Source organism: Solanum lycopersicum, chromosome 5, assembly GCF_036512215.1.
Source record: "Solanum lycopersicum chromosome 5, SLM_r2.1".
Taxonomy (NCBI): Eukaryota; Viridiplantae; Streptophyta; class Magnoliopsida; order Solanales; family Solanaceae; genus Solanum; species Solanum lycopersicum.
The window spans coordinates 3655418-3680167 of record NC_090804.1 but is presented as its reverse complement, the minus strand read 5'-3'; the positions used below and the strand labels follow the sequence as shown (position 1 = coordinate 3680167).

The 24750-nt window shown below is 31.2% G+C and overlaps 3 protein-coding genes across 17 annotated transcripts; all 3 read right to left on the bottom strand.

Annotated features, from left to right (window-relative positions):
* Positions 1-5789: 5789 nt before the first annotated feature.
* Positions 5790-10278, bottom strand: LOC104647283 (putative pentatricopeptide repeat-containing protein At1g12700, mitochondrial). Of its 12 annotated transcripts, none has more exons than XM_069297789.1 (4): positions 7715-10278; positions 7373-7436; positions 6609-6676; positions 5790-6502 (listed from the first exon to the last, which is right to left on the bottom strand). In XM_069297789.1, the coding sequence occupies exon 1, from the start codon at positions 10171-10173 to the stop codon at positions 8401-8403; it is 1773 nt and encodes a 590-aa protein (XP_069153890.1). In that variant the 5' UTR covers positions 10174-10278; the 3' UTR covers positions 5790-6502; positions 6609-6676; positions 7373-7436; positions 7715-8400. The 12 variants fall into 12 exon arrangements, with proteins under 12 accessions (XP_069153890.1, XP_069153893.1, XP_069153895.1 ...); XM_069297792.1 differs by having other exon boundaries at positions 7373-7428; XM_069297794.1 differs by lacking the exon at positions 6609-6676 and having other exon boundaries at positions 7715-8087; positions 8249-10278.
* A 6665-nt stretch (positions 10279-16943) lies between these two features.
* Positions 16944-18448, bottom strand: LOC101252282 (ethylene-responsive transcription factor ERF116). Its single transcript, XM_004238873.5, has one exon. The coding sequence runs from the start codon at positions 18321-18323 to the stop codon at positions 17127-17129; it is 1197 nt and encodes a 398-aa protein (XP_004238921.1). The 5' UTR covers positions 18324-18448; the 3' UTR covers positions 16944-17126.
* A 1050-nt stretch (positions 18449-19498) lies between these two features.
* Positions 19499-24750, bottom strand: LOC101244872 (uncharacterized). Of its 4 annotated transcripts, none has more exons than XM_004239366.5 (11): positions 24613-24750; positions 23139-23367; positions 22720-22821; positions 22413-22582; positions 22162-22295; positions 21913-22090; positions 20991-21558; positions 20738-20850; positions 20384-20627; positions 19899-20146; positions 19499-19724 (listed from the first exon to the last, which is right to left on the bottom strand). In XM_004239366.5, the coding sequence occupies exons 1-10, from the start codon at positions 24666-24668 to the stop codon at positions 19922-19924; spliced, it is 2019 nt and encodes a 672-aa protein (XP_004239414.1). In that variant the 5' UTR covers positions 24669-24750; the 3' UTR covers positions 19499-19724; positions 19899-19921. The 4 variants fall into 4 exon arrangements, with proteins under 4 accessions (XP_004239414.1, XP_069153884.1, XP_010320761.1 ...); XM_069297783.1 differs by having other exon boundaries at positions 22177-22295; XM_010322459.4 differs by lacking the exon at positions 19499-19724 and having other exon boundaries at positions 19799-20146.

The window sequence follows — 24750 nt, the reverse complement described above, 5'->3', positions numbered from 1 at the left end:
CAAAGAACAAAGAAGAAAATACAAGTAGGGGTCAGTACAAGGAACACGTACTGAGTAGGTATCATCGATCAACTCAAAATAGAAATATTGAATAATAATATAAAATGAACTACAATACTTAACAGGTGGTAAACAACAGACACATGAACCATTGACAACAACACCATAATAGGTACACTATCCATCACAACATCAAGCACACCTATGAGGACTCATGTCTCTATGCTATACTCATTGGGAAATAGGTTCTTTGAGTTTGAGTATATTAAGTTAATTCAAGATTCCTTTCCTTTAATGTTATCGTGTCAAAACGTGACACTCCGATCCCATATACCGTGTCGGAACGTGACACTCCGATCCCATAATATTGTGTCGAAACATGACAATCCGATCCAATTATCTCATTATTTTATTTCATCAACCCTTCTTTATTCAAGGCGTCATTTTAATAGAGAGGGTTCAAGGTTAGAACTTCAACAGTCTCATAATTTTAGGCCAACCACAAACCACACAATCAAAACATACAACCACACAATCAAGTACGTAGGAGACTTTACAATATCACTCAATACATATCAATCGCTATTTAGAGTTTATCTATCAAATAGAATTAAACCATAACCTACCTCTACCGAAGAACCGAGTCAAGCAACTACTTCTCCAACACTTTTCCTTTCCTTATTGCTTCCGAACCCTTCCAATATATCAAGTATATATCACACAAGGTGTAAGTTCACAAGGCCATAAACACTCCGATTATTCTGTGACTAGTCTATACCCATCAATTCACCTAATCCTGTAATCACTTTGTTAAAGTTTAAACCTAAGGGTAAGTCTTAGTTCTTCCAATTAGCATAATTTTAATGAAGTTTAAGTAATTCAATACAATAAATATTCAATTACCTATCACAATATACTAAAACTCTACTTATAGAATGATGGTAAATAGTAAATTTAAAATTAAGCCACTAATTGCGGAAACCATAGGCAATCATATACTGTAAAATGCATTTATCATGACATTAGTTAATGATTAGCTAATCATTACTTCAATCGAAAGAATTCAATATCCAAACAATATAAAAGAATTAAATGACATTAAGTCTGTCCAAAAATAGAAAGAAACAAACATTCCCCTTTTTCTATAACTAACAAGACCATAATTCCTGCAGAATTCACCGTCTAATTCCACATCTATATAATATATAACATATGCGACCGTTCCAGCACCCTAATCTTCAAAAATTAATTGTTTTTGCTTATAATTTGACCAATCATTACATCCTTCTTCTTAAAACCTACCATATAATAATCTATCCCTATGATTACACTCTAATATTGAAAGCCGAAGGAGAAACGTTTCTACCTGAATTGCTTCTTCAATCTGTTTTTGACAACTCTTCTTCTATTTATTTCCTCCTTTCTACAGATCAGGTATCACCCTAATTGTATACCTTAATAATATAATGGGGTAAAAGTGACCCCTTATTTATTTAATTATTATCTCCTTTAACCATCAACTAACTTAATTATTAAAACTACCCCTCTAATTTCATAATTATATTATGAATAGTCCAAATCCAATTAGAACCCATTGAAAAATATTTTATGAAACACAAGGCTTTAGCACTGGAACGACCAAAAGGGTCGTTCAATATATATATATATATATATATATTAACTCCACTTAGTTTTTTTTGTTTTTTATTCATTTTTGTATTTGGTTCTATTTATTTTAGATATATTTGTACTTTCGTGGAGATTATTATTGTACTCTTTATGATATGAATATTTTAGTTATAGTTATCTTTAATTGAATCCGTTGCAACATATTGTTATCATTAATTTGAGTTTTTGGATCAAATCTAACATTAGCTAACAACAACATGTTTAATGTACATAATCCAAACCTAATATGAGCTAACAACATCATGTTCGATGTAGATATGCAGACTTTACTCTTATTTAAGAGGTAGTTTTCAGTAGATTTCGATTCAAGAAAAAAAACATATCAAAGTTATCCAAAATGTAATAAGTACGGAAGCATAAGAATTAAACTGATAGTTCCAAAAAAAAAAGCAGATCAATAACTACAAAAAAAAAAGCATATCAATAACTACAACAAAATAAAATATTTATTAAAGTAAAAAAGAAACGATAGATAGTAATAGAAATCGAAGAATAATTAACTATAGAAGTAAAACTCCAATGGTGACTACTAAAATAGAAGGATAGTAAAATAACAAACTGCTACCTAATAATTTTGTTTAACTAATTGATATACACAAAAACAAGTTGCAATAGAAGACAAGTTATAATAAATTTACTCACAAGCACCAATAAGGTTGAATTGTCAAATTTACATCGTGAATGAATAGTTTTTACTTTTTGTACAAATAGAAATAACAAAGAAACCTCGGGCGAACAAAAAGAGAAAAAGATTGCATATTGCATGTAATTTTATTTTGAACTTGAAATGTAAAGGAAAGAAAAAAAATATACACTGATTTTACTTAACTCATAAATAAATGTTGTTTTCAATTAATTTTTAACTTCAAGAAAAAAAAAATCAAAGCAATATTTTACAAATGAAAATAACAAAAAATAAATTTAAAAAAGGTAATCTTTTGAATTCAGGAATATTCGAATTGTTTATAGATTATGATAACAAAAATATCTTTAAAATCCAAGAAATTCTGATCACCAAAACAAAAATACAGTAATTATAGTTATTATTATTATTATTATGGAGATACAAAATTTCATTTCACTAATACTGTACTAATTTTAAAAAGTGAAACTTAATCTCATTCATTGAGAAGTCAAACATTAATTTAACAATTCTTGTAACATAACAACCTACATTATATCGAAAAACTAATCATAAATACCTAAAGCCCCGTGAATTTTTAAAATTAAAGTTTGTATTCCCAAAAGTTTTAAAATTGCTATTTCAGACCCTCCCTTCGCCCATTTTTTAGACCATAGTATTACATATATATGCTAAGATCATCCAAGACACTAAATTCACTCAACAAGTATCCATAATTTATGTGAAATTTTCACTTTCTTACCTACTGAAATTTTCACTCAGGTTTCCTTATATAGTTCTTCATTCGTTTCATTCCCAATTCCTTCTTTGATTTTTTCCTCAACTCCATTATTTGATGAATTCGAATTTTCAGTAACATCCATTGATGATTATTTTTAGATTCACCACTCAAACAACTTTTTGTCAAAATTTTCAAAAATCTGACTTGATTTTACATTTTAATTATGACTACTTCTACAAATTATAGATTAAAGTATAATAATTGTGAAAATATTTACGGTATAAGTGTATATTCCTTTGTTTATTTGTTTTTCTGCTCGATTTTGGGTTGGGGCCTCGATGATTTTATTTTTTGTTGCATCTCTTTAGTCATATCATTGTTGATTATCTTTAGAAATTTGGCCTTCTTTTACATTTTTAGCTACAATTAGTTTTTGAAATTCAAGCCTTTTAGACTTGTTAAAAGGATTTGTTTGATTTAGAAGCTTCATCAACATCAGTGATGAATCTAGAATTTTAAATATAAAAAAAATGTTATCAGTGAGATTCGAACTAAGGCTCAACAATACAAAAAAAAAAAACGAGAGTAGGTGAGAGGCGAATTGTATATGTATATCGATTAGATAATTGTAAATAAGTCAACTTTCACATATCTCAAACACAAAATTCATATTTGTATGGTATAACAATGTTTGCATAATTGTGCTCCATAGCAAACATATATATGTACAATTCGCTATAAATATATAGTTGAAGCGAATTGTATAAAACGAGAAAAAGGGAATTATACACAATGAATTTGTATAAAACGAGAAAGAGAGAAAGGAAAAAGATACTTGGGCATGAAAATATTTGTATTGTATAATTATAAGTGTAAAGGACAATTACATATAATTTGAATTTGTATAAAATGAGAAAGAGAAAGACAAAAGAGACTTGAGTAGGGAATATACAATTGAATCGAATTGTATTAAACGAGAAAGAGAGAAAGACAAAAGTAATTGGGCTAGAGAGTATCTTTATTGTAATTATAAGTGTATAGGAAGAAAATATATGTATTTGCATGTGTATAAACAATTTTCTCTAGTTTTATACAAACAGAAACACAATTTATACATTTCGTTTCTGCTTTTATAAGCGAGAGAGGCGAGGGTGGCGAGGGAGATCTGGGAGAGGGGATAGAGAGGAACGAAAATATATGTATTTATACAATTTTCTCTCGCTTTATAGAAGCACAAACAGATTTTATACATTTGTGTTGTATAAAAAGCGAGAGAGGCGAGCGAGACTGCCACCAAACGAGAGTGGCGAGTGAGATTCCACCAAGGAGAGTGACAAAAATAGCTATAGTTTGCAATAGAGTACAATTAAATCAAAGTATATTTATACATTTAATTTGAATTAATTATTTGTTATTATATACAATTTTCCCTTGTAAATGTCATATATGTATTTGTATATTCTGACGAATTATACATCTATAGATATAGCTAATAATACAAACTCGAAGTCAGTCCACTTAGTTAATGTATAATGCTAATCGTGAGTGATAATTATAACAAGCTATACCTAGAATGATAATTAAGTGATATAAGTTTGTTTAACTATGTAATTTTCTCTTATTAAAAAGTATCCAACTAATTACCTTTTAATAAGAACAATTTATTAACTCTTCCGATAAACACTTTCCTAAAGATTATATCAAATTAATATGAATCAAGTATAATAAAACAAAAAAAAAATATGTTTTATAAATCAGTATAATAAATGTTTGTATTCATCAAACTCATTTATATAATACTTTTTCGTTTCAATTCCATCGTTAACATTTTACTAAAATCTATAATCAGAAGAACTAAATATATCCTTAAAACTTCAAAAGGAGTATTTCATTAAAAAGTAAATCAATCACAATTGCTACATCAATACTTCTTGTATTATCAAAATTGTTTAGAAAAAAAATTCAATTTTTTACTTTACATAAATGTAAGATCATCCAAATTGCTAAATTCACCCAACAAAAATCCATAATTATCGATAATTGGAACCCCCAAATTATATGAAAACATTACTTCTTTATCCTCCGAAATTTTCACCCAGGTCCCCTTAAACAGTTCTTCACCACTTTCTTCCCCATTCGATGAAATCGAATTCAAATTCTCAGAGTCACCCATTAACGATTCTTGTTTATCCTCTGCAAAAAAATCGATTTTTTCGTCAACCCTATTTGATGAATTCGAATTCTCAGCAATACCCATTAACGATTTTTCTTCGCTCGAACCACATTCTCGATCAAAATTTCCATTTTTCTGTCTCTTTTTTGCTTCTTTAGCCATGACTAGTTCTTCAAACTCAACCTTTTTCGACTTGTAACTTTCATAAGCTTCATCAGCAGTAACAAACGTACCCAACCAAATCAATTTTTTGTTAAATGGGTGTTTGATTTCAGCGCAAAATTTCCCATTTTTTCTCTTACGAACACCAACAGGATACAATCGGACAGAAAAATTAGTCGATATTTTTTTCTTAGACTTCATGATCAAAGATTTGAGCAGTAACTAAAAACAGAGTAGAAGAAAAAAAGAAAATTTTGAGATGGGAGGTTATAAATTGTGAATATATGTAATAAAATTTTCTTTTTCATTTTAGGAAAAAGATTTAATAATAAAAACACGTTTTTTATATAAAATATTTGGAAACCTAATTTTATTTGGAAAAGAATTTAACAAAACGAAACTTTTTAAAAAAAGGAAAATAGTTAAAACAAATATTGCAAGATTAGTCCCTCTACTTTACATTTATAATTTATTATTTTTCCTAATTTGACATTGAATATTTAATAAATTTCTATAATAATAAGTATCTATTATTCTGACTTGTTGATTAACTAGAGGATGCAAAGGTAAACTTTCTTGTCTGGTGTCCCGTCTATAACTTCAACATTAAGCCCTGGCAACTTCTGAGCTACAAGGATACATACTGAACAATTGATTACATTGTCTCCCTCCAGCTTTGCACCGTCATCGCCAAAGGGGCGGCAGTCTCTAATCTCCAACTTGCCGAGGCTATCACAGCCAGAGAGCACGTAGTGGAGGCATAGATGCTTATCCCCCAGAAAAGCTAAGGAAAGCATCTCTAACTTCTAGCATGGACCCTCATGTACTCAAACATACAGTCCGTACTGGAATTCCTTGCAGTGTTGAACAATGGCCCCAAAAACCAGCATCAAGGGTTACATTGAGTTTGAGGTTTGATAATACACACAAACGAAATTGGATCATATTACAATGGTTCCTTGCTTAGGGAAGCCCACTGAGACAGCTATAAGGTCTTGCTTCATCAAGGATACATTCGGTCCTGGAGCAAATGGACCAGAAAGAAACACCCTAAAGCTCTTGAACTTCCTTGTGCAATCTCCTCAAGACCGCTATCTTCAATGTAATCTAGCACCTGCAGTCGCATCCATGTCAAGCAACTTAAAGTGTAAGCTGGACAAGGAACCAGTCAGCAGAGAAATACATCAGAGCCACCAGGCAGAGAAGAACTGAAAACTTACAGGTCCTTGGCCTGAATAATATCTCGTTATTTAAGCACCATGCGTGAAAAATAGTGAGTGCTCTTACCCTGGGAAATATGTAAGTATAGACGGAACTTATTACCTATTCCATTTAGTTTTACGCGGTGGAGTTTCACTGGACACCGAGTTTGACAAAAGAAAGGAACTTCTAGTCTTAAACGTGCCATATCATATTTGTGGCTATAAAAGCATGTCATCAAAGGTAAAATGGGAAATTTATAATTAAATTATTTTCAATAATGGAAAGGCGTTGTTCTATTTTAAACATGCTAAAAAGAAAAGAAGTGCCACATAAAATGGAGTAGCTTCTCTTTCTTTTTCCGATTACTTGACCAGTGTAATTTTCTTTGCAGATAGCATGTAAGGAAGACAATATACGATTCTCTTTGCCAGTATATCAGCCTTAGAGAATCAAGATAAATCCTCAGACAACTTTGTTGTGGTGAATAAGTGATGGAGGGTTGTATTGATATCAATTATTACTGCACCACTCTTGTGTTCAGTGTTCATTTTTCCTTCTTCATTTTGTGTGCTTTATAGTTAAAAACCAGTAGTCTTGCTAGGTAATCCAAAATTTGTTCTTTCAAAATTGTTGTTCTTGTATAATCTCTTCTTTTTTTTGGCGTGGCTTAAATTGTTACTCCTCAAGTCCATCATAAAGTACATTATTGCAAATATTCTTGTGTATGAAGCAAATACACTAAAGAGAGCATCAAAAAAAGAAAAGAAGCAGAAAGTAGTACCTATCATCAGCTGCTTCGCTTTCAGAACTTCAGCTTCTGGCGTGACCGTGATGAACCTGTTCCGCTAACCCACACGTAAATAAAATTGACATCATATAATGGAGTGCCTGTCTGAAATATGCTACTCCTCAATATATTGAAGGACATTGTTATTTATTCTCAAATAGATAGAAAATGACACTACATGTTGACAACAAATAGCATTGGATATGATATTCCTAAACTTATAATATGTACACATAAGGGTAACTCACACTATTTCTCATATCAAGAGAACAGTAATATCTGATTTCCAAGATAAAAAATAGTGGAAAAACAATCAAAACATCAACAGTGATGTACCTCCTCGATAACCCAGCCTGAAAGCCAAAGCAACATTTTCATTGCCATATTTCATCTTCCACAATTGCATTGGATTCAATTTCATTTCACACTATTTCTCATATCAAGAGAACAGTAATATCTGATTTCCAAGATAAAAAATAGTGGAAAAACAATCAAAACATCAACAGTGATGTACCTCCTCGATAACCCAGCCTGAAAGCCAAAGCAACATTTTCATTGCCATATTTCATCTTCCACAATTGCATTGGATTCAATTTCATTTCACACTATTTCTCATATCAAGAGAACAGTAATATCTGATTTCCAAGATAAAAAATAGTGGAAAAACAATCAAAACATCAACAGTGATGTACCTCCTCGATAACCCAGCCTGAAAGCCAAAGCAACATTTTCATTGCCATATTTCATCTTCCACAATTGCATTGGATTCAATTTCATTTCACACTATTTCTCATATCAAGAGAACAGTAATATCTGATTTCCAAGATAAAAAATAGTGGAAAAACAATCAAAACATCAACAGTGATGTACCTCCTCGATAACCCAGCCTGAAAGCCAAAGCAACATTTTCATTGCCATATTTCATCTTCCACAATTGCATTGGATTCAATTTCATTTGAGGTGATAAACAAAACTGTATCAAAGCTTAAAACATAGCCGAAAAAACCAAGCGATAGCAATTTTCACTTCTTCTTTTCCGTGTGGAGCTTTGGTATCATCTCAAGGATGGAAGTATTCTCACTTATTTCCTTTACCAGTAACTTAGCTGTAGTTGCGTCAAATGAGAAGCCCCTCCCAGACATTTCATTCATAAAAGTTACCATTTCATTTATTTTCCTACACCTAAGATACCCTTGCACAATAACATTGTAAGTGACATTGTTTGGAAGACAATTGTCCCCCTCCATTTTTCTAAGCAGATCTTTAGCTTCATCTAACAACCCTTGTAGACAAAATCCAGTTATCATTGTATTGTATGTTCTCACATTCAGAATCAATCCCATTGAAGAAAGCTTCTCAAAAATAGCATAAGCTTCATCGAGTTTACTGTTTTTACACAACCCATTAATGATAATATTGTAAGATACAATATCAATATTTTCTGTCTTTCTTTCCAACTTATTAAAGAGTGACATAGCTTCTTCAACAAGTCCGTACTTAAAATAACCATCAAGCAAAGTGTTATGAGTGGATAAGTTAGGTACCGGCCCAGTAGATACCATCTCAACAAACAATTGTTTTGCAACACCAATTCTTCCAACTTCAAACAGACCTTGCAAGATAGTATTGTAGCTAACAATATTAGGCTTTAATCCCTTTTGAGAAATTTCACAAAACAATTGCATGGCCTTGTTTATTTTCTTTTTCTTACAATATCCATTTATTAGTATGTTATAGCTAAAAATGGTAGGCTCAATGCCCTTATCTATCAAGATATAAAAAATTCTCCTCGCTTTATCTAGTTGACCACGCAAACAATATCCATCCATTATCACATTGTAGGTGATTACATTAGGCTCGACACCCTTTTCAACCATTTGTTTCATTACTTCTTCGGCATCTTCAACTTTCCCTTCTTTGCATAGTCCATCTGTTAGTATGTTGAAGGTGCGCACATCTGGATACATATTTAGGTTCACCATCTCCGAGAACAAAGTTTTAACCTTTTCCCACCGACCGAGCTTACACAAACTATGAATCAATGAATTATACGTTAATATGTCTGGATGAATGCCCTTTTGCTTCATCTCATTCAAAATGTTGATAGCAGTATCTGAGTTCCCATCTTTGCATAGGGCATCTATTACGATATTGTAGTTAATTATATTTGGTTTAGCGTTCCCTTGTTCCATTAACCGTAGCAAACTTAAAGTTTTTTGCGTATGACCCCTTTTACTGAGTCCATTCATGACGGTTGCATACATGACTTCATCAGGCTCACAAATCTCCTCTGTAACCAATTTTTTGAACAATTCAACAGCATCTTTAACCTTATTTTCAGCAAAGAATCCCCTTATTAGGGTTGTAAAGATGACAACATCAAATGCAAAACCACTCTTTAAGTAAATCGATAACACCCAAAATCCACAATCAGCACGATGCATCATGCAATAACTGTTAACGACACTAGTCAAAATGACTCCATCAATTTGGATACCCAATTTCAGCATTTGCCGAAAAAGAGAAATGACAGCGGAGTAATGCTTCATCTTTATCATATTCTTAAAAAATTTAGAGAAATAGACAAGTGAAGGAAGAGGCTTCATTGTAACCATTTGATGGAAGAGAGTAACAGCATCATCTAAGCACTCAAAATTGCTACTACTACTTAACCCAACTCTACCCTTTACTTCACTACGCTGTGAAGAAGAATAAGAATGTAATACATGAAACGAAGAGATAGAGCGAATACCATTACATTTCCTCAGAAAAATTCTCCTCATCTCCATTGCCATCTTCAATTTTTCTGTGCTGTGTGACCTAATTTTGCCTGCACATACTTTTTTTGTATTAAAATTATTAACAGAGTAGTTGCCACACCTTCTCTTTTCTCCACACAAATTAGTATAATCTTCGATTTAATTAGAAAAAAATGTATAATTAGTGCCTGAAATTTCATAAATATACTTTTAATATACTAAAGTCATATCACTCCTAAATTTATTTTATAAATAATTTTCTACGTGACACTAGTTTAAAAAAAAATATCAGCACATGCTGAATCCACAAGATAGTATCACATACATTCAAAAGAGATAAAAAATTATTTATAAGTTTAGGAGGTAATAGGACCTTAGTATAGCATAAGTGTGTCTCTGAAATTTCGAACATAGGTTAAAAAGGTACTTGTGCGTTATCCCGTTTAATTATGACAAAAACAAGACAATAAATGTTGTTCATGGATATAATTATATGAGTATTTTTTATTGAAAAAAAAATTGAATCGTTAAAAATAAAAAAATCGATAATAAATATCTTATAAATTTAATTTTGATTTAAAATTTCAGCATTAAAAGTTAAAATTCTTTTCTTAATTTAATTTTTTTTTTTTTGGAATATTCCCTATAACAATGAAAAATTTTCTGCATGTATGCACAAATCAGTCCATCATATAACATTTGTTAAATCAGATCAAATCGATTTACTAATGGGATATCCTAATACGTTACAAAAATATATTTTAGCTAATGATCCAATCAAAGGAATAATTAAAACAAGGGTTCGAACTTCTTAATTGAATTATTGATGAGAAATGAATTTTCTAATATTTGACTATGTATCATTGAATAATTTATTAACACACTTGAGAGACATTTCATAAATCGAACAGCTTATTAGGAGTAAACATAAATACTAAAAATCAAATTGAACTAATTTAATTTTTCGGTGCAACGTCAGTTTTTTTCCTCAAATAATTCGATCTGGTGTTCGATGCAAGGATCACGATATCGCGATGCATCAGATATTCGAAATTTCATTAAATAAAATAAAAAAAATATTTTATATTTCAAATTATATTAATGATATATTTTAAGTTTTGAACCAACACAATTTAATATAATTTTTATACAAATTTAATACAGACTTCTCAGAATTTTTATACATTTAATACAATTTTGATATAACCTTAATACATTTTATTAGAACTTCACCTAATATATGACAAACATTCTTAATACAAATATAATATAAGTAGTGTATGTGAATTTGAAACGTTTGGATACTATTTAAATTAAAATTTACATCGTTAAAAATATATTATATTTATTCTGAATAAATACTATCAAATTTATAATATATAATATTAAAATTGAATTGTATTATAACTATAGTTTATATTTATATATATAACTAGTGAATTTAACCGCGCTTCGCGCGATGATAATTTTTGATATAGTTATCACTTATTAAAATTCAAACTTTAATCTAATCGATTGTTAATATGTGCTTTCCACTAAATTGTATCATTTGAAAGTGTGATATAATTTGAAGAAAGATTGATCCCTTGTATTACCTTATGTCATCAAATGGCATAAAAATATATTTACTCTACTTGAGCATGTGAAAGTAAACAATAATATTTGATTTTTTTTCACAGCATCTCTTTAATGAGTTTTGCTATATAATTTTTATCTTCCTTTTTTTCTATATTTTTTAAAAAAAATTCTCTCTTTTTTTGTTGACTTTTTTTATCCATCGCCCTTTTACCATTTTGTTCATGAATTATCATTTTCTTGAGAGTTAAATTCTGAAAGAAAATGATGTTGGAAGTAAAAAATTTTATCTTTCAGTAAATTCACTTTGAAGTTGAATTTTAAAATTTTAAAAATCAATAAAAATATGTTTCACCTTTTCACTTTAAATTATTTATAATTCAAAAAACAAACTTTTATTTGTGCTCACAAAAAAAAATTAAACGATTAAAAACTTTGAAATAATTATTCTTTATAAAATTCACAATTTTCACACTAAACAATGCATTAATGCTTGTTTTTTCTTCACCTTCATTTTTCGCATCCTTCTTTTTACCGTTACTTCTCTGCTCCTTTTCAAAATAAATAAGTATCTCCACAAATAATATATTCTATTGATTACAACATTACAAATTAATAATTTTATCATATGGCTATTTTGTGGGTGTCTGTTCATCTACTATTTTGTCAATGAGTATTACTGTACCTTATCCTTTATATAATTATTTATTTTCTTAAAAGAAATGTTATATGACAAATGTTTGTAGCTTAAAAAGAGAAAAATGTTAATACCTGAAATTAAGTTATATTTCACCAAGAAAGTAATTATTTGGTAACACTAAATTAGTAGCATCCGAAGAGAAATCGATAAAAGATATCGTAATTAATAATATATGTCGGATAATTAACTAAAATTTGAATGATTTTCAGTAGAGTCTTTTTCTTCTTTGCATGTGTTGTAAAATCAAACTTTGTCATCTTTAATTTTTCACCTCTCAAGAAAAGTTTTGAATCCTTCTACATGTGATAGTTGTCAATACTTTAACAATTTTAAAGTTTTTGATAATCAATAAAAAAAAACCTTCAATCAACTTGATTTGAACCTGCTAACTTAATTTCTTTTGACCTTATGATTCATCGAATTATAATCATAAGTAATTTGAGAATTTAAAATGTTTTAAAAAAGAATGTGTAGAAAAAACTAATATTCATGGAACAAGATTCCTTTTTGTCAACAAAAAAATTATTCAAATTGATTAGTTCGTCATGTTCTTGAAATTAATAACATTCTACATTTTGTAAATTCTAACAATTTATCATCAAATTGTCTTTATGTGTAATCTAACTCTAAAAAAAATATGGCATGCTAACAATCCAACTGAAAGCAAGGTATATAAATTAAGAAAGCTACATTAGGAAAGTATACACATCTGATCTATGTATAGCACAAAATAATAGACTACGAAAAGACAAAAAATTAATTTAAAATGTATTTTTACTCATATATTAATATACAAATTCATAGCCATTATAAGTCCTTTTATTTAATAGATTGATTATATATTTAAAATTGAAAAAAAAATGAAAAGTAAAAATAAAAATAATTATAATGAAAATATTACAAGAAAGTATGACATCAATTCGTCTATGTTTCACTTTATTTTATATATATAGATTTCAACAGGTCTACACATTTAGTATTACAAAAATATGTAATAAGATATTTTTTAGTCAATAAGAATTATACCCAGATTAATCAATTCACAACTTTTCTTTAAATATATTGCATTTCAGTTCTTCAAATTTTTTTCCTTATCATTAATTCATCCATATCAGTAATGATCAACACTGAAAAAAGAAGAAGAATATGTCACATTAACAATCTAATTAGGAGCAAATGAGTAAGCAAGCTACAACATAAAAATGATGGAAAAATTCCTTATCATCAAATTATCTATATCAGATCAATACCGTAAAAAAAAAAAAATATGCTAGATTAACAATCAAATTAAAAGCAAAATAGAGTAAGCAAGTTACTACATAAAAAGAAAAAAGAAATCCCAATCTATATAAGATATTTTTTAGTCAATAAAAATTATATCCAGATTAATCAATTTGCAACTTTTTTTAAATATATTACATCTCACGTTCTTCAAATTTTATTCCATATCATCAAATCATCCATATCAGTAATGATCAACACTGAAAAAAGAAAAAGAATGTCAGATTAACAATCTAATTAGGAGCAAAATGAGTAAGCAAGCTATAATATAAAAAGGAAAAAAAATCCTTATCGTCAAACCATCTATATCAGATTAATACCATAAAAAAAGTATATGCTAGATTAACAATCTAATTAAAAGCAAAATAAAGTAAGCAAGTTACAACATAAAAAGAAAAAAGAAATCCAATCTATATATATAGCACAAAAACATAGACTATGGGAAGACACAAAATTAATTAACATATAATAACTCAAAAATTAATACATATTAAAAGTCATTACATGTACAAATTAAAAATAAGTAACATTGATTGAAAAAATGGAAGGGTAGATACATTCCTTTATAACAATTACACAACTTAAATTTGGAAGGAAGGATTAAATGCTTTAAATGCTCATAATGAGGGGAAATTTTTTTTAAACAGATTTTTAATAGAAAAAAGATGAAAAATTTGAAAATTATGAAAAAATTGATAAATAGTAATATTGGCCATTGAGGCATACCACATCAGCAAACTGAGATTCAGCTTTATATATATATATATATATATAGATTTGCATTTGAATCATGAATATACATAAAACAAAAAGGGGAAATCATTTAAAACATGGCCCTTCATAATTAAGTATTATAAAGTATAAATTATATGTTAAGAGAATCTTTCAAGTTTTTCTAATGGCAATTATTATATAGTTAAAATAGTATCTGGGAGCTTTAAATGTTTTTAATTAAAATCTGAGTAAATTAATATATCACGTTCATGATATATTATTATTTTTTAAAGGTATTATTTAATTGACAAAAAAATATTTATTAATTTTAAGAGTATTTTGAGATTCAATGAAGGTTAATTCTAATTACATTAAAATTATTATAATTTATTAATTTATACATCATATTTATTGAATTTACATAAATAAATTCATTCATGAATTTGAGATCAAGATTAATGATCTTGCTTACCGCAATAATATGAATATCAATAATTTGTTGAATTATCCTGATAAAAATAATAAATGTTCAGAGATTAAAAGTTTAAAAGAAATGGTGGATATCGTCGAAAAAACAATGTTGATGATGATATGATACTTTTGAATTAGTTATGCATGAGAAAAATATTATCTTAAAGAGATTACTAATTTTTCAACTATTAATTTAATGAGATATTAGAGCTTTACACATCACTATTTTTATAATCAATAAAATAGAAAGATTTTAACCCGTCAAGTATTTTCCCATCATTGATCGACATCAACTCATCCCAATCTCTAACGAAGAGATCTATTATCCCAAGTTTTTTTTTACACCATTTAGAAGGCCCCTTTATTTCAAATACTTAGGTTTACCACGACGAGATCACCTCAAAATGTCACCATAGATCGACCATAGAACCCTGTTCAATAAGTGGAACGCATTCTATAAACTCTTTTCGATATAAATTTACTGGTCACAAATCTTTGATTTACTAGCAAATTAAGGTGATCAAACTTATTATGTCACAATTTGTAAGGGATTCTTGTGGACTGGTGGAGTAGAGATACCAAAAAAAAGGACTGTTGACATAAAACTGCAAGGATTTTTTGAATATTACTATATGGAATAGAACAGCAGTTGGTAAACTTGAGTGCGTACCTCAAACCAATAGCGGAGCCAAAATTTTCCCAGATTCAAAATATAAAAAAGTAAACACACGTAGAAGTCAAAGGGGATTTGAACGAACCCCTTCAGCCCTACATGGCTCCGCCCCTGCATCAAACCAGGCATTCTTGGGCGGTACAGAAGATTCTTAGAACCAAACAATAACTACAAGCTGCTGGCTATCGGGAAGGTGATATAATCAACATCAAGAATATGTGTGTCTCACTTAGAGGTGTTTTCAAATAAGTCCAATGCAGTAGGATTACTTGTAACAACTATCAAGACTCACCAAAACGGAACTGAAGTAGTGAAATGCAGTAGGGAGAGTGTAACTATTGACCATCTTGGCGATATCTTGAATGGGATCCTACGCTGGCAAAGAATTGACAGACAAGCAATGATATGGGGCAAGAAGAGCTTCATTGGGGCATATGCAAATGTTAAGGGGACAAAAGCCTAGTAAAATTTTTTTACAGAATCTGTATATACCACATATGAATTGAAAGAAAACGAAGGATATTCCGAGCTAGTAGTTACAAGGAAAATTGTGCTAGAACACATTTCTATGAAGAGTAGGAACAGTAGTAGCTGATGTAATAGTTGCCAGTTTTGGATTACTGTTTTGGTTGCCATGCCCAATGTTGCTCGAACTCTTCAAAAACGTCAAGAGGTGTGTGTCGGATTCGCCAAAATTAGTGTATTTTTGGAGAATCTGACACAGCTGCGGCATCAAGAAGAGTCCTCCGCAACTTAGGCCATGCCAATTCACTCCATTTCGACTCTCTCTGTACATAGTGAGTATTTGTGTCAAGATTAGATCTTCTCATAAACACCGCCACCCCCCAACCGACTCAAGTTTCAACCAAACAATACATACAAACACACTGTTGCTCAGACTATTCAATAATGTCGCTAGTCCTTTCATGAGATGGGAGCTTATAGACTCGTCAACAAATGGTAGGAAACTATTCAAAAATATCACATGTTGTTTGTGACATGGGAGCTTATAGACTCGTACAGAGGAAACATGTGGTAGGACGTCATGCCTTAATGCCAAAGATGAGTTTCAGCCGTTACGTACCTCAATTCCCAACTTTAGACTTGTAACGTCAAATTGATTCGTCTCGACATACAAATCGAGACTCCATCTCATCAACACTCTGTTCACATTACATCAAGTCCCGACAAATGACCCCGAGACATCATCCATCAAGCCTAATAAAAGTAGTGCATTTTGGAGTGTCCAAGAAACATAGCAAAAACAGATCAAGTATCTATACATCTAACTTGTACGAAGTAGGAAAGGATCGAACAGATGGAAGATTTCATCACAAAGAAGAGAGACTATAATAATAACATAATCTACAAACAAAGATTCAAGAACTCGAATTTCTATTTGAGAAACAAATTTCCATTGCTGCATTCAAAGTTATAACCATTACAACAAATTCCATAACACATGAACATTTATTCGTCAACTTGCAATTGTCACTGTTAATATTCACAAATTGGACCTAATCACCTAAAATTGCTGCAAGTTTCGAACATAGTATTTATGGAACTATAGTTATCTCAAACAGAAATACTAAGATCATCCAATTTGCTAAATTCACCTAACAAATAACCGTAATTGTCAACAACAGGAACGCCCAATTTCTGCGAAAATTTAACTTCTTTATCACCTGAAATTTGTATCCATTGCCCCATCCACAAATCTTCATCACTTTCTTCAACCCCATTCGATGAATCCGAGGTTTGTGCATCAACTTGATCACTAGAAGAAGAACCAAGTTCAGATTTTGAAGAAATACCCTTTGCCACATTTGCATTTATAGCCTTATTCAATTGCTCATCAATCTCATCCACCATTAATATTGGCTCACTAGGAGAAGAACCAGGTTCAGAGTTTGCAAAAATAACCATTTTTTCTTTTGCATTTTTGGACTTCTTCAATATATCACCTGACTCATTTGATGAATCTGTGTTTTGAGAATCAGCAATTAATGACGGATCACTCGATGAAGAAGAACCAAGTTCAAATTTTGCAGAAATAACCATGTTCTCTTTTGCATTTTTAGCCTTCTTCAATCTATCAACTGACTCATTAGATGAATCTGTGTTTTGATAATCAGCCATTAATGGCGGAGCACTCGAAGAAGAAGACCCAAGTTCAAATTTTGCAGAAATAACCTTATCCACATTTGCATTTCTAGCCTTTTCCAACTTCTCCTGAAACTCAAGTTTCTTAGATTGATAAACCTCAGAAGCTTCTTCAGGAGTATTAAAAGTACCCAACCAAATCCTTTTCTTGCTAAATGGGTCTCTAATTTCAGTAGCAAATTTTCCAGATTTTCTCTTTCGAACCATAGGAGGTAATTTACCAGAAGATTGTTCAAAACTCAAAGGGCTTCTGTTTTTTAGTGAAAAACGAGTCTTTACCTTCGTTAAATCCAAATTCTGAGAATCCGCCATTAATGGCGGATTTCCAGATTTTGCAGAAACACCCTTCTTCTGATATTTTCTTTTTCGAACCCTAGGAGGAGGCAATTGATAAAAATCTAATGGGTTTTTGCTATTAAGTAAAAAAGATTGAATCTTTACCTTTTTCTGAACAATCTCATGAACAATAATCTTCGGTCTTTTTTCCTGTTTTTCATCATCTGAAGATGATTCTGTAGCATCTGGGTCTGAAATTTTCACTCTTATTGTCCTCTCAATTTCAATTACTTCATTTTCATCAATACAATCTTGTTTGATTTTGGATTTCATTGTGAAAAACTGAAGAAAAAAAAACTGTTTTTTTTTCTTTTGGCAAGAACAGAGTATAACCAAAAAAACAAAAATTAGAGAAAAGAAGACAAATAGGTTAAGGTATAAAAGGTAGTTGAGGAATTGTTCCCTCGAAAAACTAATTTTGAGTAATTATAGCCAATAAATAAATAAATAAGAAATTAAATGGTAATTTTTATATAATACATGAATAATTTTATTTGATTAATTAATTTATAAGGTGGAAATTGAATTTTTATTGGATAAACTAAAAGTTTCAGATAATGAAAAACTATTGAAATTTGCTTTAAATACTTTATTCAATAATGTACTTTTTTGTTTTAGTTATTAGTTTTTTCGCACAACTATTTTTAAATTTATATTTTTATAAAAAATTTAAGAACATTTTCACCATTTTTTTCTAATAGAAGTATATATTAATTTTATCTTTACCAATTACACTAATTCGATGCTTACCATCCTAAAATAAAAAAGATCTTTGATTCATTCCTTAATCTTATTAGTATCCTCTTAATTTAATATGGTCTAATTAAATCAAGGAATATATATATATATATTATTTATAATCTTGCTTAAACTTTTGCCTAATTAACATATTCCTAAGAATATAACCTTACTTCTTCAATGAAGTTTCTTTAAAAGCGCGGTAACTTCAACACTTAATAAACTTTTGATACTTATTAATTATTTTTAATAAGTAAAATCAAATATAGCTTTTGACTCAGGTGAAGACTCCAAATGTAAAAGAATATACAAAAAATCAAATTAAAGATATAATTTTTAAAAAAAATATTGGATCAACTTATAATTTTAAACTACTCTCTACACAAATGAAAAATGTTTGATTAAATACGATAAAATCAGCCCATAAAGATATAGTTCATCCAACTCACAAGTTTCATAGAATTCATTAACTCGACTTCATTTAAGTCCCTCAATTTGGTTTATCTGAAAGCTCGATTCGAAAAATAGTTAGATGGATTTTAAAGACATTAAAAGGAGTAGAGAAATTTGGAACAAAAAATCGAGTATGTAAGAAAAAATAACATGTAAAGAACATAGAAATGGTGATTAATAACCTAATGACAGTATTTTAAAATCGCGCAAATATATATTTCAAGATAGTAAACAAACTTTGTTCAATCAAGTACAAGTTTTGCAGACATTGCAAACTATATATAACCTGCATATAACACATCTGAATGTTTTATTGTTCTACAAAAATTCATCAAACTCTTATTCCAGAAAAGTACAATAAAAAAACTATGTAATTCACACTGGCTCGCGTTACAAAACGATAAAAATATTAACATATGTATACATGAAATACACCATTTTACTTGCTCTATTCGTATCTTGACATACGTCCATGTACGTACCCTGCCATAACACACAACATGAACACAACGCGCGAAGAACATCAAATATACGGAACACTTGCGAATCAAAAGGTATGCAAAGAAAAACATGTTTTTCGAACTTCAAGCTTTTGTTTCGAGTTGGAAGTTGAAATAATAGACGGTACTGAAGGCTCGGTGTAGTGAAGAAACAAACCAGGATCATATCGGCATTCAAAATTACGTGTTGGGCTCGATTTCGTCTACAATATCTACAGGAACAACGGGTATAGAGTCCCACCACTCCTGTAATCTCCTATTCCCTTTCTCATTTTGCTTGTTTTTCCCTATATTTGATGCTGCCAGAAACCCATACGACGTCAACGCCATGAGAATGAACTTAAAAGGAACCACGGCTAAAATCACAGCAGCAACGACCAATGCTACCATTACCATATCTGCATGCTGTGTTCAGAAGCAGATTCAGGATTTAAATTCAAGGGATTCAAAGTATTAAGTTTTTAGCACTGAATTAATACAAGCCTCAAACTCGTACATTTGAGATAACGAGTTGAGAAGTTGATATTTATTAAAATTTTAGTGATTCACGCTATCTACACGTACACGGGCTTCAATTACCTACTAAGATAACGAGCGACGGAAGGAGTTGAAAGCAAAAAAATGCAGGGCAAAATAACGTACCTTTGGAGCTTTCGAAACCAATACTGACCAAATTTTCAGTATAGTTACATTCATCGTTTTGATCAAGTCGTAGACGCTTCTCAGCCCCAGCTGTGCCGACACTATACTTTCCATTGTTGTCTGATCGGATCCAGTGTAGATGACTATCCTGTCAACCTTATCTGGTATTCTCCTTCGTCTAGCCCATATCATCGTAGCGACAATTCCCAATAAGAGAGCTGCTATTGCCTTGCCAACCCACTCGCTACAGTCATAAGCATCCGTTAGCTCTAATATGGACTTGCTAAAACGATTGGAGTTCACTGTTTGACATCGAACATAGGCAAATGACATAGCAGCAATAAAGAAACTTACTTGTAAATTACAACCATCGTCGTCACCACAAGAATCGTACTGGATAACGGCCTTTCCCATGTAAACGCCTCTTCAACATATGGAACTAACTTCTTCAATGGTTTAAGCAGACCCTAAGGAAAAATAAGACATACTTTAGCACAACCGATATGCTACATAAAGGTACAGAGACATATTGAAACTCTTCAATTAGGAATACGAGCTGCACAACACTCGTAAACAGGACTTCTATCGAAGCAGCGTAGCAACCTACCATAAGAACCTGCACACTATTGCCAATTCCTTCGTCTTTCAGATCCTCGACCGTAGCTTTAGCCTTTTGAATTTCTTTAGCTTCCTCCCTCGACTGATCAATAGCACTCCCCAATGACGAAACATGGTCGACTTGTACTGGCGAAGTAGGGACGTCATTGATATCTTTTTGGATTTCTTTTAACTCTACACTCGGAACAAACATTTGGGAGACATTCAGGCTTCTCAAGATCGAGCTAGCACTACACGGGTGTCTAGTGTCAACTTTTTTTAAACTCTCGGCAAGCTCTTTAAGCACGTAATCTCCCTTTGGCAATTCATCAAGCAAGTCGAAAATTAGGAAGTTCTTGGGGCCTGGAGGTGATATCCTAAGCATTTCTCTAGCTGCATGTAGCCTAATGATTCCTAGTATTGTCCTTGCGTGCATTTCCCACGACTCCAATGGTGAATCTATTTTGAACTTCCGTAAAAACCTATGCAATAGCATAATTTCCTTCACAAGAGAAAGCCAGTGGTCCCGTCTTGTTGAGCTTGTTATTTCTGGAAATTCAATGACAATCCCTTCTTGCCTAAACGGAAAACACAAGTCGATTAATAAGCTGGCCTGGATTTTGTGATTACCTCAAGTTATGTTGCTGGGACTCTTCAAAAACGCTGCCGCCACCTGTTTTAGATCCTCCAAAAAAGCATTACTTTTGAAGGATCCGACATGATCCCGTCAACATTTTCGGAAAGTCCAAGCAACATATTCCTGAAGTGTTTAAGATGAGACTTACTCGGTTGTTCATGTCTCTAGTAAATGAAAATACAATTTAGTCCTCGAGAAAAGACCGAAGAACTTGAATACAATTTAATCCTCGAGGAAAGACCGAAGAACTCGAATAACTGGTGCAACATATTTAGAAGTCATTAAGAGTACTTACAATTCAGATGATTCATAAACTAAGGCTTTGTCAAAGAGAGGAGCACCCCATGGACCCGTGGCAGCTGTCGTGACACTTTGTTCGCAGTCTTTTGAAAGATCAAGCTTAATAGCCTCTTTATAAGAGAGAACACCAGATGCCTCAAAGTAAAGGGCATAGTTCGTTAGCGTCAGCCTACCTAGAAATAAAGAGTCTGTTAACAATCTCGAGCCACGTGACAATACGAACCACAAAAAATGCAAGACATACCAGGCCAACTTGTACCTCCGATGTGGCGCACTACTCTTTGTGAACTTGCAGTTCCTTCCACATGTAGTATGAACTCATCGTCCGCCATTTCCATGCCTGTTGGTGTCATTTGTGTTTGCAAATGCTTCACACATCTAATCAACGGAAGTCAACCAGAAAGGAGAACCAATCCATCAGTCAAAATCAACTATATACGCCTCAACCCCAACAACTCTATTATATTTATTTTCCAAACGAGAAACGAAAATTACTTTTCAATCTCTTTCAGAAACATGTCATAAGCGGGATAATGAAGTCGATTTTCCGTAGATGCTGTCAGCGTCTCGAAAGTAAATCGTCCATTAACAATATCAGCTACTAAATGTACAAGCGTCCCCATCCATAAGAACGCATCCTCTCCAACACCTGGTTCATTATCAACCTGTCAAATCAGACATAAATGTACCGTAAGAAATACATATCATTTATCAGGAGGTGTACACCAGAGGAAATCCGAGTGTGTATCGAGTAGCACAATGTGACAAAAGAAAATTTCTAGTTAAGATACAAGTTCCTTACTAGGAGCGGCATGACATCTGAGTAGAACAACGAAATGTCATCTTGTTCTCGAGGCAACTTACAAGTTACTTTCCTATCTTCTTTTTCTTTTGCCACGCACTCCTGTTACATAAAGCAAACAACACATCTCACAGCACATATCATCAAGAAAAAAAAATCGCAAAAATTCTAAATAGAATCGGTAAAAAAGTATCAATCAAACCGTTCTTGTTCGCTTTGCTAAAAAAACAAAATCACTTATCTCCTATAAGTTACGAACATAAGTCAAAAAGTATATGCATATGAAACTACAAGTATATTTAGGCATGAAACGGATAACAACAAACGGTTAAGATTAAAACATAGCAACTGCAGAAGCTATTAAAGTAAACTATGCACAAAATCAAAGTAGTAATAAAGACAAGAGTCATTGGACTAACTGAATGCCTCTCTTCATCATCTGAACTTGGCATTTGCCATGCTAGCATCATGTCGAACGTGATCCGACTAAACGAACCGTCGACTAACGCCTCTTCCAACTTGCTGCATACATCAGTGAGGGCCTTAGAGCAGCAAAATTCGACCAACTTCGTTGAATAACACCCCATTTTAGGATCCCATCCATCCTCAAATTCATGCACTAATTCATCTGCAGAGGTGCCCAACCTCCTGTGACAAAACATTTATCAATAACACTGTTGAGAACATGATAAATACCTACTTTATTACAAAAAAAAAAATTGAATTTAGCGACAGATAAATTTTGTACTAAACAGCAAAACCCGTCACGAGTACCATTTAGTAATGAATTCGCGATAAATTTCTGTTAGTTACGAGCAAAATAGCAGCTTATTTCAGTTTTTTAGTAACCTGGATGATTGTTACGCACTTCAACATGATTTCAGAATGAACAAATTTCTATGTTTTAAGTCTCACTACTAGTCATCTACTAGTCATGATCGGTGGCAGAGCCAGAATTTTCGATAAAGGGGTTCAAAATTTGAGTTGAAGGTGGTTCGACATCTACTATATATACTTAAAAAGTTATCTTAACCACATATATATTATATAATTTTTTCGCTGGAAGGGGTTGAATGAATCCCCCTAATAGTATAATGGCTCCGCCACGGCTCGTGATCACGCGTTTGACCCATGATAATTTAAAAAATCCTAAATCCACCCTGATCACTCTCGTAGATCACTCTCTACGAGAGGGTGTGGGGAGTGTTGAAGATATAATTAAATAACACGTGTACATAAAAGTGTTTGCTCTCTAACAACTTAAAGTAAAACACAAATGGTATGATGATTAGTATTTTCACAATTTTGTGTATATTGTGTATAATTCAAAATTGAAGAGAAGCTCAAAATTCGAATCACTAAGTAAAATCATGTATTCCTTCCGTCTTAATTTACGTGACACTTTTTGAAATTCAAACAAATCTATATTTAATCGTAATTTAAGTATTTTGAGTTGTCAATTTCATTGCAAACTTATGATACTTTTTACTAATTCTCATTCAATTTGTTTCAACTTCAAGCATCAATCAATCATGTCCAAATATTTTAGTAATTAATTATATGAACAACTTGAAGTCATAACTAATTATTTCATATAAAGAAGAAAATACGTAAATAATTTTTCAAAAAAATAAAACTACAAATTTTGATCAAAATAGTTCAAATAAACCACTTAGCCCCTAGCTCCTGCATAACCACAACAACTACGTACATAATCTAATCGTATCGAAAGTAAGATCTAATAACAACAGTCTGTACACATATCTTATTTCTATCTTTTAACGAAACAAGTTTCGATAGAAAATAAAAACACAAATAACCATAGAAAGCAGTTATTTTTATACTAGTAACTAAAAAAATGCAACAAAAATAGTAGTAAAGAGGAAAACTAACATAGCACATGAATGAATAACATCGTTGGCAATGGAAGATAGATGCTTCTTTCCCATCTTTTTATTAAAAATTTTTAAGAATTATAATTCTAAGTTTTTTGTGTATAAATTTTATATTTTTATACACGAGACAAGTTTC

Bases quoted from the DNA above. Each gene is read 5' to 3' on its own strand.
- LOC101252282 (XM_004238873.5), bottom strand. From the start codon at position 18,323: ATGAAATCCAAAATCAAACAAGATTGTATTGATGAAAATGAAGTAATT.
- LOC101244872 (XM_004239366.5), bottom strand. From the start codon at position 24,668: ATGGGAAAGAAGCATCTATCTTCCATTGCCAACGATGTTATTCATTCA. The intron at 22,091-22,161 runs GTATGTCTTGCA...CTTTATTTCTAG, and splicing joins CGGAGGTACAAGTTGGCCTG to GTAGGCTGACGCTAACGAAC. The intron at 21,559-21,912 runs GTAAGTACTCTT...TTTTCCGTTTAG, and splicing joins GTTTATGAATCATCTGAATT to GCAAGAAGGGATTGTCATTG.
- LOC104647283 (XM_069297785.1), bottom strand. From the start codon at position 10,173: ATGGCAATGGAGATGAGGAGAATTTTTCTGAGGAAATGTAATGGTATT.